This window comes from Muscardinus avellanarius (assembly GCF_963383645.1).
Source record: "Muscardinus avellanarius genome assembly, chromosome: 8".
Classification (NCBI taxonomy): Eukaryota; Metazoa; Chordata; class Mammalia; order Rodentia; family Gliridae; genus Muscardinus; species Muscardinus avellanarius.
Window position 1 is genome coordinate 60,312,818 of NC_137794.1, and position 17,522 is coordinate 60,330,339.

A 17,522-nucleotide genomic window follows, 5' to 3' on the forward strand; every position below is an offset into this window, starting at 1 on the left:
TAGCTTTAGTGTATAGAGAACATAGATTTAAAAATAGGCAATAAATTCTATGGTAGCTCCTGAGACAAATTATCCTATGCCCTATATCCACCCATGCCAATGATAATTGGTAACACAGAATAAAAATGATCTACTGTGAGTCAGAAAGTTCTTGAAAAGTGGCAAAACTGTATGTTATTAAATGACAAACATATTTAGAGGCTTTATTTAAAAATCTCTCACTGTTCATTATCAAAGTACAAGATTGTTTGCATACCAATAGACAGACTGTAAACATAGGAAATTTTCATTAAGGAAAGATGGGTTTACTGTAATTTGATCTTTTACAAAAAAAGTTACTGCAAGTTATTGATAACAGAATTTCTCTTTTACTTTCTTAAGTCTAATTCTCTTGAAAATTCAACCAATGTTTCCACTCTCTCGAGCTAAAGTTCAACCACGGTCACCTTAGGAAATACCCCTGTTTATTGTTAAGCAGAAACACAAACTGAGTGGCACATATTTCCATTGTCTTCTTAGGCCAGAGGTTTCAGCTTCATTCTATTTTACAAGAAAACAGAAGACTTGCCGCGGTCCTCCAAGCCTTTCACGTCGAGGCTGAGGCTCAATGACGGCAGTGGAGGAAAGCTGTGGTGATACAAAGCAAGACCAGCCCAATGGCCTTATCTGGCAAGGGATCTTCTCCTGCTTGGCTTGCAGAAGCAAAGTGTTTCTGGTCAGGTTGCCTCCACCAAACTGAACTGAAGCAAAAGGTGGCATGCTCTGATAAATCCTGTTTCAGGGTAATTCCATCCAGCCCAGGAGGTGGTCCTTCAATCTGTTGGTTGGGGGATGATGCTAATATGAAGAAAGTTATCTGGATAGCTCAGATGTTCACTTAGCCACTGCAGAGGTGTTTCCAACATCGGCTCAATTCCATGAATCATCACTTGATTCTTTTTCTCCCCATCTATTCCAAGAAAGAAATTCAACAATAATTAATAGGAGTCAAAACTGCTAAAGAAAAAAAAAAAATCTGCTGCCTTTTCAGAATCCTTAGTGAATTAAAGGGATTTTTAAAACCTGTTTTGTCCCCTGAACAGAAAATGCAGACATGGAGAAAGTTCAAATGTCGCAATATGTATCATCCAAAACAGAAACCTGAGGTCTACAATGAATTCTGATAAAAATTCTGTTGCTATATGTGAAAGTATTTATTCTTTCTTAATTACTGTGCTTACCTAAGATTGATGTTAATGAAACTACAGTGGCAAAAACAGCCCAATATACCAATTGACCAAAATCATTGCAGTTACACATTAAAAACTATACTATATGGCTACTAAAAATGACAAATACATGGAATAAGCCCACATGTATTTTTATTTATTTATTTGGTTTGTGGGGGGGGGGTACTGGGAATAGAACCCAAGGAATAGAACCCAGGAGCATTCTACCTCCGATTCTTCAAGTTTAAAACAGGGTCTCACTAAGTTGTAGATGGCCTCATTAAGTTGCTGAGGCTGCATCCAACTTGCAACCGTCCTGTGTCAGCCTCCCCAGTACTGGGATTACAAGCATGAGCCACCATGCCCAGCTCACACATATTTTAAAAATATAAAACAAAAATGTGATTAGAAATCATCAAGAGCTGGGTGTGATGGTGCTCACCTGTAATACCAGTACCTGGGAGGCTGAGACAGGAGGACCACAGTTTTGAGGACAGCCTCAACAAGCAGTGAGACTCTCATTAACTAAGCAAAACCCTGTTTCAAAATAAAAAAAGAAAACAGAACTGGGAGTGTGTGGGGCCAATAAGAATCAGATCAGTATTTGAGTACATATTTAATAAAACAGATGGAAGTTTGGGTTGATTTTCAGTAAAGTGTCCGAGTATATCTCAAAAGTGTTAGAGAAAATACTGGAAAAACATTTAAAGTGTTAATCAGTAGGATCTAAGAGTCTGAATTGGAGATTCCTGTTTTAAGAGTTATAAAACCCAATTTTTATTAATATACATTCACTAACTAAAAAATGCTGCAGTTTATTCTTTTATTTTATTTATTATTTTTTGGTGGTACTAGGGGTGAAACCCAGAGGCTTTTTACTGCCAGGCTATACTCCTAGACCTTTTTTATACTTTATTTGGAAACAGGGTCTCACTAGGTTGCTGAGAGCCTCACTCAGTAGCTGAGGCTGGCTTCGAACCTGGGCGATCCTCCTGTCTCAGCCTCCCAAGCGCTGGGATTAAAAGCGTGCGCCACCACGCCTGGCCAATTCACACTTTTAAATTCAAATTTTGTCCCCACTTAGATTTAAGATTAACTTGTTTTTCCTGAGTTTGGTATGACCTATTGACAACCTGTAGAGTACACAGAAGCACTCCCTCTCAGTTACAGCATAATAAAGAAAGCAAAAACCAGCCTTCTTTAATGAAGAAAAAAAAAAGACTAAGAACCTTCACATGAATTATTCCTTTGATTGACTCTTGATAGGTCTCCCTGAAGGTCTCTTCAAAACACAACTCAAACCTCTCAGCTTCATGGAGCTAGGTGACAACAACTAAGGAGCAATCCATGGGACTGTAGCAAGGGAATACCCTACTTTCTACTTCTGCTCTTTGCAAAATGACTTTCCAATCCCAAGTGCTCTTAGATCTGGGCAAAATAGGCTGATGATGTCTGATAATTGCTTGGCTGGCACCTAAATCAATATCCTTTTAAGGAAATATTTAGACTTCCTATTAGAGACAGCACAGCCCTGGGAGGTGACAGATAAGAGTGTACAAAAACACAACAGAGTTGACTTGACAAAAAAATGAACTGACAAATATACTACCAATTCTAAAGATAACCAAGTAAAAAAAACCCAAACAAACCCCAAACACTGTCATAGTTTAATATAATTTTATAAAAAGATCTCACCTTTTAATGTAGCTAGTCTAAAAAATTGTTTTGGAGCCAGGCGTGATGATGTACACTTGTAATCCCAACAGGGGTCTTCTACCTTTGGGCTACATCCCCGACCTATCTTATATTTTATTTAGAAACAGAGTCTCACTAAATTGCTGAGAGCCTCACTAAGTAGCTGAGGCTGGCTTTGAACCGGTGCAATCCTCCTGTCTCAGCCTCCCAAGCGCTGGGATTATAAGTGTGTGCCACACCTGGCTCAGGGAAGACTTTTTAAATGTTGGTATTCACATGGATAAGCCCTTAGTTATCTGGAACGATGCGTTCTTTGTAGGTTGCCAAAGTTTTACAGTATTAAATCTTTCCTAGAATATTTGAAAACTTTTCCGGTATAGTTATCTTCATATTCATATTATATTTCTTTGAACTATTTTAAAATTCTCAGAATCTTCCTCCTACTTAGCACTGAGTCAAATGATGAAAGAGTAGTGGTGTAAGAGTAAAAGTTCTTTATGTGTAAAGTTTCTTCTTTAGCCAGAGTCACCTTTGGGTCCTCTGAAACAGCAGAAGAGAAAAGTCACAACTCAATATCCAAAATACTGTGCTAGAAGGTGCAGGAATCTAACCCAGAGGTTATATCAGCTAGGCAAGTGCTACCACCAAGCTATGTCCCAAGCACTCATTGTACTTTTTGTTTGCAGCACTGGAGGTTGAACCCTGGGTGCTTTACCACCCTTTGTTACATCCCATAGCCCTTTTTACTTTGAGACAGGTTCTCACAAAGCTGCCCAGGCTGGCCTTGAGCTTGCAATCTTACTGCCTCAGCCTCCTAAAGTTCTGGGAATACAGACATGCCCCACTCAAATTTTTTAAAAAGTTAACTTAAAGCTTTAAATTAAGGAAGCATTTTAAACACTGATTAAGTGAACTAACTGCATATTAACATTCATATATGTCACTTTTTAGGGGTAACTGGTTTTGGTATAATTTTAAATGTATAGGATATTTTCTAATAGACTTTTTTTTTTTTTTTGGTGCTACTGGTGTTCCTGGAAGCCCTTCTGCCTCCAGGCTACACTTCCAGACCTATTTTATTTTTGGAAACAGGGTCTCTTAAGCCAGCGCAGCTGGCTTCAAACCTGCGTGATCCTCCTGTCTCCGCCTCCCAAGCGCAGGGATTACAAGGGTGAGCCACCATGCCCTGCTTTAATAGACATTCTTTTATATAACCAAAGTTATCAAAATTAAGAAGTGATATAATTAGGTAGTACATATTCAAATCCATCTACTATCCCAATGATATATTTTTCTTTAGTCTAAGATCTAGCTCAATACGGTCTTGGTCTGTATAGGCTGCTTGAGCTGAATATGAGACTAATTTATGAAAAATTATTCCCATAATAGGAATTTGGGGGCAATTCACACATTCATACACTGCATTAAATTTTATGTCACTACACTTCTTTAATTTGCAACTTCTTTAATTTGTATGTCTTGACAATTTTGAGTATAAATTATTTTATAGAACTTCACCATAGTACTTTTTAAAACCAGCATTTACTTTAAACTATTTTAGAATTGTCTTTCATATTATAAAGAGTAGACTTAGATATACCTTGGTTTTATAAGAGCGCTAGAATTACATATGTAAAAAATAAAAGTCAGGAAATTAACTCACAGGAAGTATATCACACTGGTTAAGCATGTCATTAAGACAATCATGAACTCTAAACAATGGCAACATCTTATATAAGTGGGAGGAGCCTCTTCAGACCTTCTGAATCAATCTCTGGAATAAAGTGTATCTGTGTTTTTTGGTGGCACTGAAAATGGAACCCCGGGACATTCTAACTCTGAGCTACACCCCCAGCCCTATTTTATTCTTTTATTTTGCAATAGGGCCTCACTAAATTGCTGAAGCTGACCATGAATCTGTAATCCTCCTTCCAAGTACTGGGATGATAAGCATGTGACGCCACACCTGGCTTAAAGTGGTTTTAAATATTCACACCTGGCTTAAAGTGGTTTTAAATATTCTCTAGAATCAATTTTATGATAATACTGGGTAGAATTGTTCTTCAAAATTTTATGTAGAAACTCTGAAGATTTTGGATGATATGGGATTGAGATTATTTCCCAAGTCCCCTTTGCTGGTTTAGAATTTATGTCCCTTCTGATATAATCCATTGGATCAGAGTGTAAACCTCTGGTTTCAGGTAGCAGATCACTTACAGGTCTCCCAGTTATTGGTATCTGACTCTTTTATAATTACATAAAATATATATACATATATATGATATAATATATATGAGAATATTGTATAAATGAAAAATATTTGTTACAGACTTCTAGTCATCAAAATTTACCAGTTTTGAGCTCTTGGGCAACTCACTTAAACCTGAGTCTCCAGTTCCTCATTGTATAGTACAGATAAAGAATTCTAATCTTCCTGGCTGCAGGGGTATTTTAGCAAAACACCCAGGGGAAGCTAGACAGGGCTTAGGCATAGCAGCTATTCAATAAAGTGCGTGACTCTCTTCTCCATCCATTCCAGGGGGTGAAAAATATTACTTATAAAGGAAATGAAGACAGAAGACAAATTTGTAAAAGGTCATGGTTTAGTTAAAAAAAAAAGCAGTCTATGATTTTCTTTCAATACTCAAAGTTATATGACTAACTTCTTTTAGCACTAGATATATCAAACAATGCATAAAACCATACATTCAATTATGTGATTGGCATGTAAAGCGCTATAAGAATTTGGCCTCCAGACAATATATACTCTGAATTATTCAGTCCCATTAAACAAAAGATAACAAAAACCCTGACTCAATTATTATACAAATTAAATACATTTGAAACATCTTAAAAGCAATGTAAAATCCCTGGATTAATTTAATAGTGCTCTCAACATATAAATTCAGCACAACACATTACCTTTAAGTCATATGAGCCCTAATGTTGTGTGGTTATGCTTTAAGTTTGGCTTAAAAAAGAATGAAAATATTCAAGAAAGAAAAAAACCCTTTCAAACTCTTTATGACATACATTTTTACATACATTATTATTTAAGAACTTACATAATGTGGTGATCTACCTGTCAGAGATCTCCACTACAAATGGCTCATAAGCTTCCTCATCCCACCCTAATTTCTAAGCCAATTTCAACAAAACAATAACCTAAAGGTCTTTAAAAACAAGTTACTTGAGATTCCGGTGACATGCTTGAATTTCCTTCTTATTAATAAATATATTAACAAATACTTTAAACTTAAATGAAGCTAAAGAAATTAATATATCTTCAAGGAGTAAAAGCTTTTTTAATAACAATTTCAGTTTAATAATTTCTCTTAAAGTTCATACCTGTAAATATGGAAAACCAGAAATCTAGTCAAATGGTGTGAACCACTGTGTTTAGCATGTGGCATCAGATTCTTATTTTATAATTTAGAAGAAAACTAGAAAACTTCAGAAAAATACTTAATACTTTAAAAAAGTTCTAAACAAAGAGACAAACTTTTTTTTTATTACAACAGCCTAAACAATTCTGTTCTGACAAATTCTTCGACCTCTGATATGTTCATTAGTAAAATGCCAACTAATTGAATCCATCAACATGAAAAACCACAGGCTGAAATCTGAAGTGCATACATCATGCTGAAGGGTCTGACTCAGCCACGGCGGTAATAGTCAGAGAGGTCAGGTCAAAGGGGGTTAAACCCAGCCAGGATATAGCCAAAGGAATACATCAAACACTGAATTTAAAAGGGCAATTAATCTTAGACAGAAATGCTTCCTGGGGAATGAGATCTCAATCTTAAGAGCACACTACATGATGTAGCAGTAAAAATGAACATCTACAAGCTCATAGCTTTTATCCCATGATCACAGACAGAAGGAGAGGGCTGCTTATCGAGAGCTACAACCCATTTAAAAATACTTACATTAACCTCTTCCGGATCTACACTCACTCAGCAGTCCAGCGGGTCTTAATGAACATGTATCCTAGTAAATATATTCCACATACCCTTCTTCCTGTATAAAATTTTATTTCTCCCCAAAATATTTCCAGTCTTGGCTCTCAACACTTCAAAAAACAATTTCTAAACATGTCCCGCTAATTATTTCATTGACTTTTGCTAATAATCACTGTATTTCTTAGTAAGAAGGACATAACCCCCACCCCCCCAGGTTTTAAGCCCATAGAATTAGCTATTATGGAAAGAAGTTAAATTAAGTGATTATAAAACCATTTTAGTGGTTTTATAAAAACCATTAAGCTTCCCGACAATGCAAAAATAAAGTTAGATGCAAAGTGTTGTTCACTAAAATAAATGAATAAAACTTCAAAAAAACAAGCTCAATTTTTTTTTGCTTTCATAAAATGCCCTAGTAATCCTAGTTGAGGGGTGATAGAGACCATTACTATTTGACAAACTTTAATTGTACAATAGCACAATGCTGACTTTTTTATTTGCAGTAATTTTATTTTGTGTTTTTGCTTTGTTTTACTTTTCTGGCACAGGCCAGGCAAGCTGTCTACTACCAAGCTAGATCCCAGCCCTTTTCTTATTTTTCAGACAGGGTCTCACTAAGTTTCCTAGGCTGGACATAAACTTGTTATCCCCTGCTTCAGCTTCACAAGTAGCTGGGACTACAGGCATGGGCACCATGCCTGGCCACTGCACTGTTTACACGTGGCCAGACTGAAGTCGCACATATTCGTTTTAAGAAAGGCACAGTTAGCCTTTTACTTTATTTTGTACTGGGGACTGAATCACTACCGGAGCTACAAAGCTGACATTTTTTATTTATTTAAAAATTTGAAAAGGGTCTTGCTAAGTTACTAAACCTGCAATCCTCCTTTCAGCCTCTAAAGTAATGTGTTTACAGGTGGGCATCACTGCACCTGGCTCATGACTTGCTTTTGTCTACATATGTTGTTATTTTGGCAAGGGAATTTTGTTTTTTCTAGTGCTAAAAATGAAATACTTGTGTAAAGGTCTATTTCCTGCTTTTGGGAAAGTCAAGTTAATTCATTTAGCTTTTTGAAATTAAGATAGGAAACAGTAATTGAGGGGAAATCAGAGGACTCTTTTGTTGGGTCTGGCAATCTTATCTCTACTAATGGAGAATGAAAATAATCAGTTCTATTTCTTTGATTTAGAAAAGATATATGTAAATGGACTTTGACATAAAAGATTCAGTATCACCAACATTAGTTAATGGTGCCAGTGCGTACAAAGCACAGAGGTAGAGGGTGAATGAAGTGACCAAGGCAAAGAACTTGACTCATTTAAATGCAGAATTTGTGGTAATTTTAATAAGAGAAAATATAATGACAAGTATAAGCTAAACTAAAAGACTGAAACATGACTTTAGTGGACCCTTTCTTATAAAGGGCTATAGTTGCAAACTTAAGAATTCACAAGAATACCATTTCCTTAATAAAATAGGTCTAGCAACGAGGAAAGGAGAATGATAAGAGCTAGGAAGAGCTCACTATAGCCGAGTGATCTAGTTCTAAGTGTTAGGCCCACATTATCTAGTGAAGTCATAAATGGACCTTTCAGGGTTATTTGTGAATAGCTCCAACACTGAAAAAGTGAGTGACCAGCTATCTATAGTCTTCCTCATGAAAAACTTCCCTTAGCACCAACAGCATGTTATAATCTATGTATGGGCTTCTTGCTTGGCTTAAAGAGTTTTTAATAAAATTTAACAAGTTATATGATGATAATTAAGCTGGCTGAAGGAGAGGTAGTGACACTGGAGATGCTTTACCAAATAAGCTTCTTTCTTCCTTACCAGAGTTATGGTATTTAAGCCATGTTCAGAAGTTAATCTAAAAAATTAAATCAGTAGCATAGAGTTCTTATACATTCTATCTTTAGAAGCAGCTGAAATACTTGCTTACATTAGGAGTTCATCATATATTCATATCTTCTGACTACAGGCAAAACATTAACTTGCACTCGTCTGCATAATGGAATTATGAACAAACAAAAACAGAAGGACTTCTTTATAACCTGACTTTGTAAATTTCACAAGTAAAATTCTTTTATTTGTAAAAAAATTAACTAAGCTATAAGAAACAAACAAAAATATATAGATCATTTGTGAAACCCTGGAAAAATACAAGACTGTGAAGACTAATGGCAAAAATACTCTTGGTTCATTTAAACTCTAATACCAACCTGTGAGATGGTAAAAGGAAACATTATTTTACAAAATAAGAATTCTGAATCCATAAAAAAACTGATTTCCCAATTCAAACTATATGAAATGTATAGGAAAACAGTAGTTTGTTCTAACTCAAATTGCAAAGGTGTGTACAGAAAGAATTACTGAAATTACACAACATCATTATCTTACTCTTAAACCTTCTATCTGAACAGGTCTGGGGACTGCAGCTTGAGTTTGCAAACTGAAATGCCCATTTTTCTGTGGGCAATGTCATTATGGATTTCACTGTGACTACTGCAGGTTTCAACCTCAAATTATTCAACCAACCAGCTTTAATTTTGTCCAAACACTTGAAAGATCTACCTTCTATAGTCATTATGAGACTTAGATGTTTTATCCCACTTGTATGTGAAAAAAGCATCACAAAAGCTAATTGGATTATGTTAACAATCCAATCATATAGAGCAAAGGATAAAACAAGAATATGCTATACTTTACTTGTAACAATAATTTTGTGGTTTCTCATAAAAGCATACTAAAAATACAGTAATATAAATTTTAAGTTAAACTGCCTAAATGGATATTCTAATTTCCCAGCCTCAATTTCACTTAGTTCCTCGGTGCCTTTTGATTGTTTCTGATCTTACCAAAACCTTCATACACACAAATGGGAAAAAGGCAGGAAAGCATCACTCCTTCAGCAAACAGCGCATTAGATCATGTATCACCCACAGCAACCAGCAGCTGGGAGCTGGTGAGGGATTCCTCAGAGAACTGGAGCATATGTGTTTCATTCCCCCTCCTCCTTTCATTGGTCAAATTCTGCTTGTCTTCTGTTTAGGACATAAGCCAGTGTTTGTCCCTCAGAATTGATAAAAGGGAATTTCTTGGTGATTCCTAATATGCTTTGTCTACTCCAACTAGACCAAAACAAAAGCTTAAGAGCAGAGACTATACTATATCTTACACATCCTTGTGTCCCCAGGGACATTACCTAATATATACAATACAAAGATAAATGACTGATACATAAACAAAATCTAGAGTACTGAATGAAAACCAAAAGATAAAGGTAAATGGGAGCCGGGCGTGGTGGCGCACATTTGTCATCTCACACCTGGAGGCTGAGGCAGGAGGATCGCACAGTTTGAAGCCAGCCTCAGCTACTTAGTGAGACCCTGTTTCCAAATAAAATATAAAATAGGTCCGGGAGTATAGCCTGGAGGTAGAAAGTCTCTGGGTTCCACCCCCACTACCATAAAAAAAAAAAAAGGTAAATGGGAAAGTATCAAGGTATGAATAAATTCTCAGGAAGCAAAGCAAATAGGGAAAAGAGAAAGCTAAGTGGCTACAGGAGTGTATTTCTTGGTGGGAGAAAGGCAAAGCATCTTTACTAGCTTGCAGTGGAATGCAAGCTCTTTCTACAGGTGCTCCACTTGTATACAATATCATACATTAAAAACAGCCCAACATTCAGAGAACTGACCAGTGGAACTGTGAAATAAATTCAAAAAGTGAAAACAAACATTTGTATTGTAACCCTAGCTTACCAGACTTTTATACTTTATATTAAAAAAGTCTGGGAAAGGAAGTATGACTGGGCAAAGCTTACAGACCTTTTTGTGTTCTCTAAAGTAAAAACTAGGTACGATGATTTTTAATTTTTGTTATGTATGTTTTTTCTTAATGAACAAAAGAAATATTTTGCCTCAGGTCTGTGACAGAGGCTTATGTCTCTGGGTCATTTTAACTACAGCTGAAACCACAAAAACAGTTTACCTGAGCTCACCTTTGGTTATTTCCTGTTACCTCTAACTTGGCTAACTCACCTAGCCACTTACGAATCAAAAGAAAGAAACACAGAAGGCAGCTCATCATGAGTTACTCCATAAAAGCAATGACCTAAAGCACGTCTTCATAAATATGAGTACATTCTACTTTCATGTGATGAAATAAGAAAAAATTCCTTCATGCTTGAATCATTTCTTGTAGGCAGAAGTAGACAATGGTGCCACATAACTTTTATGAGTACTTTCTCTTTTATCTTGTAATGATTGCCAGTTCTTATCCATACATGTCTAGTTTTTAAAGTCTTTCGCTTTCAGGTAGGCTGCAGGTATGCAAAGTGCTTCATACTTGCTTGACAATAATACAGGTGTACTGAACGATAGCAAACAGTTCTTAACTGAAACAGTGACTTTGGTACTTTTGGTATCCACCACAATTTATTTATTTATTTTTATTTTTGTGGTACTGGGTATAGAACCCAGGGATATTTTACCTCTGAGCTACACCTCCAGCCCTATTTTTTATTCTTTACTTTGAAACAGGGTCTCACTGAGTTGCAAAGGGCCTCACTAAGTAGCTGAGGTTGTCCGCGAACCGCAATCTTCCTGTCTCATTCTCCCAAATGCTGGGATTACAAGTGTGTGCCACCACACCTGGCTTCCACAGATTTTTAATTGTCAATTATTTTACAAAAAATAAACTACACAAATAGGTGTGTGGCACACATCTGGAATCCCAGTTTAAAAAAAAAAAAAAAAGACAGGATCCTCCTGTCTCAAGGAGGACCACAGATTCAAGGCCAGCTTCAGCAACTCATGAGATCCTGTTTCAGAATAAAATATAAAGAAGGAATGCAGTATAACTCAAAGGTAGACTCCCCTGGGCTTAATTCTCAGTATTCAATCCTCAATAACAAACAAATACCTCAAAACAAAAACTGTGACAAAAGGAAGAAGCAAAAAAAGGTTTGTCTAAAGAAATAAGTATAAGAGATATGTTGCATTGGTATAAAATATATCATCAAAACACCTCAAAGGTGTAAGATTTATGTCATTTCAATGAAGTATGAATGCTTCAGGATTAAGCATTTTACACCGAGTGGGGAGAATTCTGCTATATAAAGATACCCATTGAAAGTATCTTACATAGTCTAAATGGCAGGTTGTAGATTAAAGCTGTCCATCTCGCTGCCCCTCTTTAAATAATTCAAGGCAGCTAGGCACAGGGGCACACTACAGACAGCCCCAGGGCCTGGAGGATGGCACAGGAGGACTGCTAGCTGGAGACCAGACTCAGCAACCTAGTAAGACCTTGTTGCAAAACAAACAAACAAACAAACAAACAAACAAACAAACAAAGCTGAGGGTGTAGCTTAGAGGAAGAGTGCCCTGGGCTCAATCCCTACGACAAAGACAAGCTATCAGAACAAACACAGTAGAAGTTTAGGTTCCTAAGGTCATCCCAAGAAAAGATAGTATGTAAAAAATTAGGTATTCAATAAAATCATACAAAGAAGAAAGAGCAAACATTCCAGAATATTTTAAACTAAATTAAAAGATTATATATATATATACACACACACAAATGACAACCACATAGTGTAAAACCAATAGTCAAGAAGGTCAAGCTCTGGGTTTTAAACATAGTTCTTCAATTAAGATGGCCAATGGTCTAAAAAATTAGGAGACTGAACTAAATTAACTTGAAGGTTCTACAGGTATATGACTCTTTAAGGATATAAAATACAAAATTAACATTTAACTAATAATTTCTTCCCACTCTTCTCTGTTAAGTTTCCTCTTCTCAACCAAAGTTAACATCTAGGAATTGGCAACTGTGAAATAGAAAATGAATTGAAATAATAGATTTGTGCTTAAAAAATAAAATTTCAAGTTAAGTCTTATTTCCTAGATTAAAAAAAATGAATAGCCAGGCGTAAAAAAAATAATAATAATAATAATAATTTTCTTTTTACAAATACAACAGAAACAAACCAAGAAAGAACCCCTTCTACCCACATTATCAAAATACAGATCATTCTATGTATGCTCACAACTGTATTGCTAGTCAAGGATACAGAACATTTTTCTTCCAACGTTTTGAATTTCACTCTGACCTTCTCATTCAATCATCAAGGCTTTTATACAGAAATAAGTTTAAAATGACCCATGTATGAAAACAGATTACCAGAAAATATAACAAGGTAGCACTGAAATATTAAACTTTAGCTCAAACTTTAACTACTCTTACTAAAAGCATTTTTCCCTAAAGTTCTTTAAAATATCACTATAAAGTAGTTAAAAAAGAAAAGGCCTAAGTAACTGAAAGCCAATGCTGCTGTGGACAGGTCAGAATTATGGGTGTCATCTCCATCAGGGGTAACAATGATTAATCTCTTAACCATACTTCAAATGGGAAAAACTGGTTTATATTTCAAAATCCTTGATAATATGGCAAAATAGACATAAAGCAGATTAAAACAAACCCCCTTGCAACAAAGAAAATAAACTAGAGCAGTAAGATTATTTCTGAATCAATGTAAGTTTCCCCAAATTTATTTTATCTGAATTAAAAAATAAACCTAAGCAGGAAAATGGCAATACTGATGGTTTCTGGGAGGGGCTCTGCTAAAATCTGGTATAGAAATTTTTCACTAAATTCCTTGATATATATGCATTTTTTATTTTGAAATTATATTATCTATTATAATTTTTTTAAAAAAATAAACAACCTTTTTAAAAACTTGGTAAATCAGATCACTGTCATTAAATAAAAAGAAAATACAAATACAAGTCACAGATTTGGAAAAAACCTACAAAGCAAGCAAGCTGGATGTGGAGGCACAAGCCTGCAATACCTCTAATTGGGAGGCTGACAGGAAGGTTGCAGGTTGGAGGGCAGCCTTACCAAGTACTGAGACTCATCAACCTTAGGGAGACCCTATTTCAAAAATAACAATTAAAAATAGGGCTGAGTTGTAGCTTAGAAGTAGAATGCTCATGGGTTCAATCCCCAGTAACACACACACACACACACACACACACACACACACACACACACACACACACACGCCTGATAAAGAACTTTTATCCAGTCTATGTAAATAAGCCTCAAAACTCAGTAATTAAAGAAAAAAAAGGTCAGGCCAAGTGTGGTGGTGCACACCTGTAATCCCAGTACCAGGGAGGCAGAGACAGAAGGATCACAGATTCAAAGTCAGCCTCAGCAACTCAGAAAGACCCTGTTTCAGGAGTCATTTCAGAGGTAGAATGCTCTGGGTTCAACTGCCATACCAAAAGAAAAAAAAGGATTTAAATGGAGTATCCACAAATTATTATAAGCACATTAAAAAACACAGAACACAATTAGTGAACAGAAAAATAAAAATTTAAACCACTGAGATACCACTATACAACTACTAGGACGGCTATAATAAAAACAACAACAAAAGCAGTATGTGTTGGTGAAGGTGTGAGAAAACTAGAATCCTCATACATTGCTGGTGAGGCTGTAAAATGGTACAATTCCTTCAGAAAAGTTTAGCAGGTTGCTTTCTTTTTCTTTGTTTCTTTTTTCTTTCTTTCTTTCTTTCTTTTTTTTTTTTTGTGGTACTGGGAATTGAAACCAGGGCCATTCTACCTCTGAGCTACACCCCCAGACTTACTTTTTATTCTTTCTTTTGAAACAGGGTCCCACTAAGTTATAATCCCAGCATTTGGGAGGCTGAGACCAGAGGACAGCAGTTTGTGGACAGCCTCAGCTATGTAGTGAGGCCCTCCACAACTTAGTGAGACCCTGTTTCAAAATAAAGAATAAAAAAGGGCTAGGGATGTAGCTCAGAGATTGAATGCCCCTAGGTTCCATCTCCATACCCCCCCACACACACACAAACAAAAAAGTGCTGAACATACACAGAAATGACAGGACAGGCAAGCACACGGGTGTGGTGGTACATGCCTATAATCCCAGAAGTGGGAGGATGAGACAGGAGGGTCACAGGTTTGTAGCCAGCTTCAGCAACTTAGTGAGTCCTTCCATAACTTAGATGGTTTCAAAATAAAAAATAAAATAGGGTTGCGGGTGTACTCAGAGGTAGAATGTACTGAGTTCAATCCACAGTACCCCCCCACCACACACACTGAACAAAGTAACAAGTTTAAAAGTATTTATCTATATATAAAAATAAGTCTATGTAACTCATTAATGGAACTTGCTAAAACTGAAAATTTCTCCTTAAAACAACAACAACAACAACAACAGAATGACAATCAAACAAATATAAGGCTGCAATCACAAGTCTTTCAGTAACCAGGCAATGATTCGGTGAAAAGAGCCGTAGCATATCTTATGTAAGTTGAAGAACCCTAATGTGAAAATCCAAAATGCTCCTAAACCTAAAATGTTTAGCATCAACATAACAGTACAAATAGAAAATTCCACACCAAACTGCATGTTGATAGCTCACAATCAAAATGCACACAAACTAAAAAAAAAATCATATTAATATTACCTCCAGGCTGTGCAGATAGGTGTATGAAACATAAATGAATTCTGTGTTTAATCTTGGGACCTATCCCTAAAAATCTCATTACATTTACGCAAATACTCTAACATTAAAAAAAAAAAGGTCTGAAATCTAAACATTTTTAGTCCCAAACATTTCAGTTAAGGGACATACAATTCTCTCTACATTTTCACCACTTACTAGAAACAGATTTATAGATTAAAAACCCACAGCACCAGAAATGTGGTAAGAAGGCAATTTTAAAACACTATTTTATTTTGCCAAAGAGAACGGATCTGTTATAGGTGCTTCTGCAGAAGCTACTTTCCACTACAAGATGATCAAATATCTTACTAAAGATAACCAGTGTTATGTATAAAGGCAAAAGGCTTATTATACTTTAGTAAAAAAAGGCGTTAAAACAAAAACAAAAGAAATGTTTTTAATTAATTAATTTATTTATTTTGTGGTACTGGGGATAGAACCCAGGGGCTTTCTATCCCAGGCTATACTCCCAGACCTATTTTATACTTTATTTGGAAACAGGGTTTCACTAAGTTGCTGAGAGCCTCACTAAGTAACTGAGGCTGGCTTTGAACCCATCTCAGCCTCCCAAGTGCTGGGATTACGAGCGTACGCCACCACGCCCGGCTATGAACGTTTTTAAATACAGCCGATGACATTACCTTCGGGAGCAATTGCAGAAGGACACACTTCTTTGAGGAGATCTCCTAGTGTACGCAGCTGTCCATCTGCAGCCACAGGACGAAAGAGCTTCTGAATGAAGGGTCGTTCAGTCGTTGTCTATTTGAAATTTAAAAAAAAATCAAAGAAATTAAGTCTTTTTGCTATTAATTACAGATTAATAGATCATAAATTTTATGTTGCCATTAGGTATCTTCTGATATGGTGTAATCAGAAGTAAACAACATCACAGATGTGGTATCTGGGAAACATATTTAACATTTAAAAGTCATGTAAACATAATCCTCAGGAAACAAGCAATTCTTTACAAAATCAAGGCATTAAAAACCAAGATAATACAAAACAAAAAGATACAGTCAGAGCCAGGTGTGGTGGTGCACTCTAGCAATCCCAGTACCTGAGAGGCTGGGACAGGAGGATTACAGGTTCAAGGCCAGCCTTAACTACTTGGTGAGGCCCTCCGCAACTTAGTGAGCTCTTTCTTCAAAATAAGGAATAAAAAAAAAAGGGCTAGGGGTATAGCTCGGAAAAAAAAAAAAAAAAGAATAAAACATCCACTCTTCCTTTTCAACTGTTATTTCTAGAGATAGTAAGTTTTAATTTTATGCTTACTGAAGTAAAATATCATGAACAATTATAAAGCAATGCCTTACATAAAAATATGATTTCAAATACCAAGCCATAAGCCGAGGTTGGTGGTGCACACTTGTAATCTCAGCATTTGGGAGGCTGAGACAGGAAGATTCGCGGACAGCCTGAGCTACTTAATGAGGCCCTTTGCAACTCATTGAGACCCTGTTTCAAAATAAAGAATAAAAAAATAGGACTGGGGGTGTAGCTTGGAGGTAGAATGATTCTGGTTTCCATCCCCAGTACTGCAAAATAAATGAATGAAAGAATGAATCAATGAATGAATGAATGAATGAATCAATCAATCAATCAATTAATAAAAATAGGGCTGGGCGTACAGCTTGGAGGTATGAAAAAAACCCACCAAGCCATTAAAAAGACAGGGGTCTGTTGTCTTAATTACAAAGGTATATCTCAATGTCTTTGAAATAGCAGTTATAATAGATTTGGCTTTTTAAAACTAGTTTTAAGTTGAGCATGGTAGTGCATACTCATAATCCTAGTACTTGGGAGTCTGAGAGAGTAAGATCACAGGTTCAAGACCAGCCTTAGCAACTTAGTGGTACTCTTAGAAACCTAGTGAGACTTGTTTCAAAACAAAAAATAAAATAGAGATGGGATGTATCTCGAAGTAAAATACCTTTGGGCTCAATCCCAACACACACACACACACACACACACACACACACACACACACACTCTAGTTTTAAGTGCTGACAAAGTAAAATAAAAGAAAAATAAATGTGTAAACATGTATGCAACCTTTCCTATCTGTACACTGAACTGATATCTAATAAATCTTAAAATAATATTTTAATAAT

At 36.0% G+C, this 17,522-nt stretch overlaps 1 protein-coding gene across 3 annotated transcripts in view; it reads right to left on the reverse strand.

The window, feature by feature from the left end:
- Nucleotides 1-812: 812 nt before the first annotated feature.
- ATG5 (autophagy related 5) overlaps nt 813-17,522 on the reverse strand; it is a gene marked incomplete at both ends in the record, with an annotated part of 99,411 nt that continues 82,701 nt past the window's right edge. For 2 of the 3 annotated variants that reach the window (XM_080700206.1, XM_080700205.1), the window contains one exon: nt 16,098-16,170. In XM_080700206.1, the coding sequence (XP_080556332.1) occupies nt 16,098-16,170 (73 nt within the window). Of the gene's footprint in view, nt 950-16,052; nt 16,171-17,522 lie in introns of those variants that run through there. The other variant, XM_080700204.1, reaches the window with a different exon arrangement.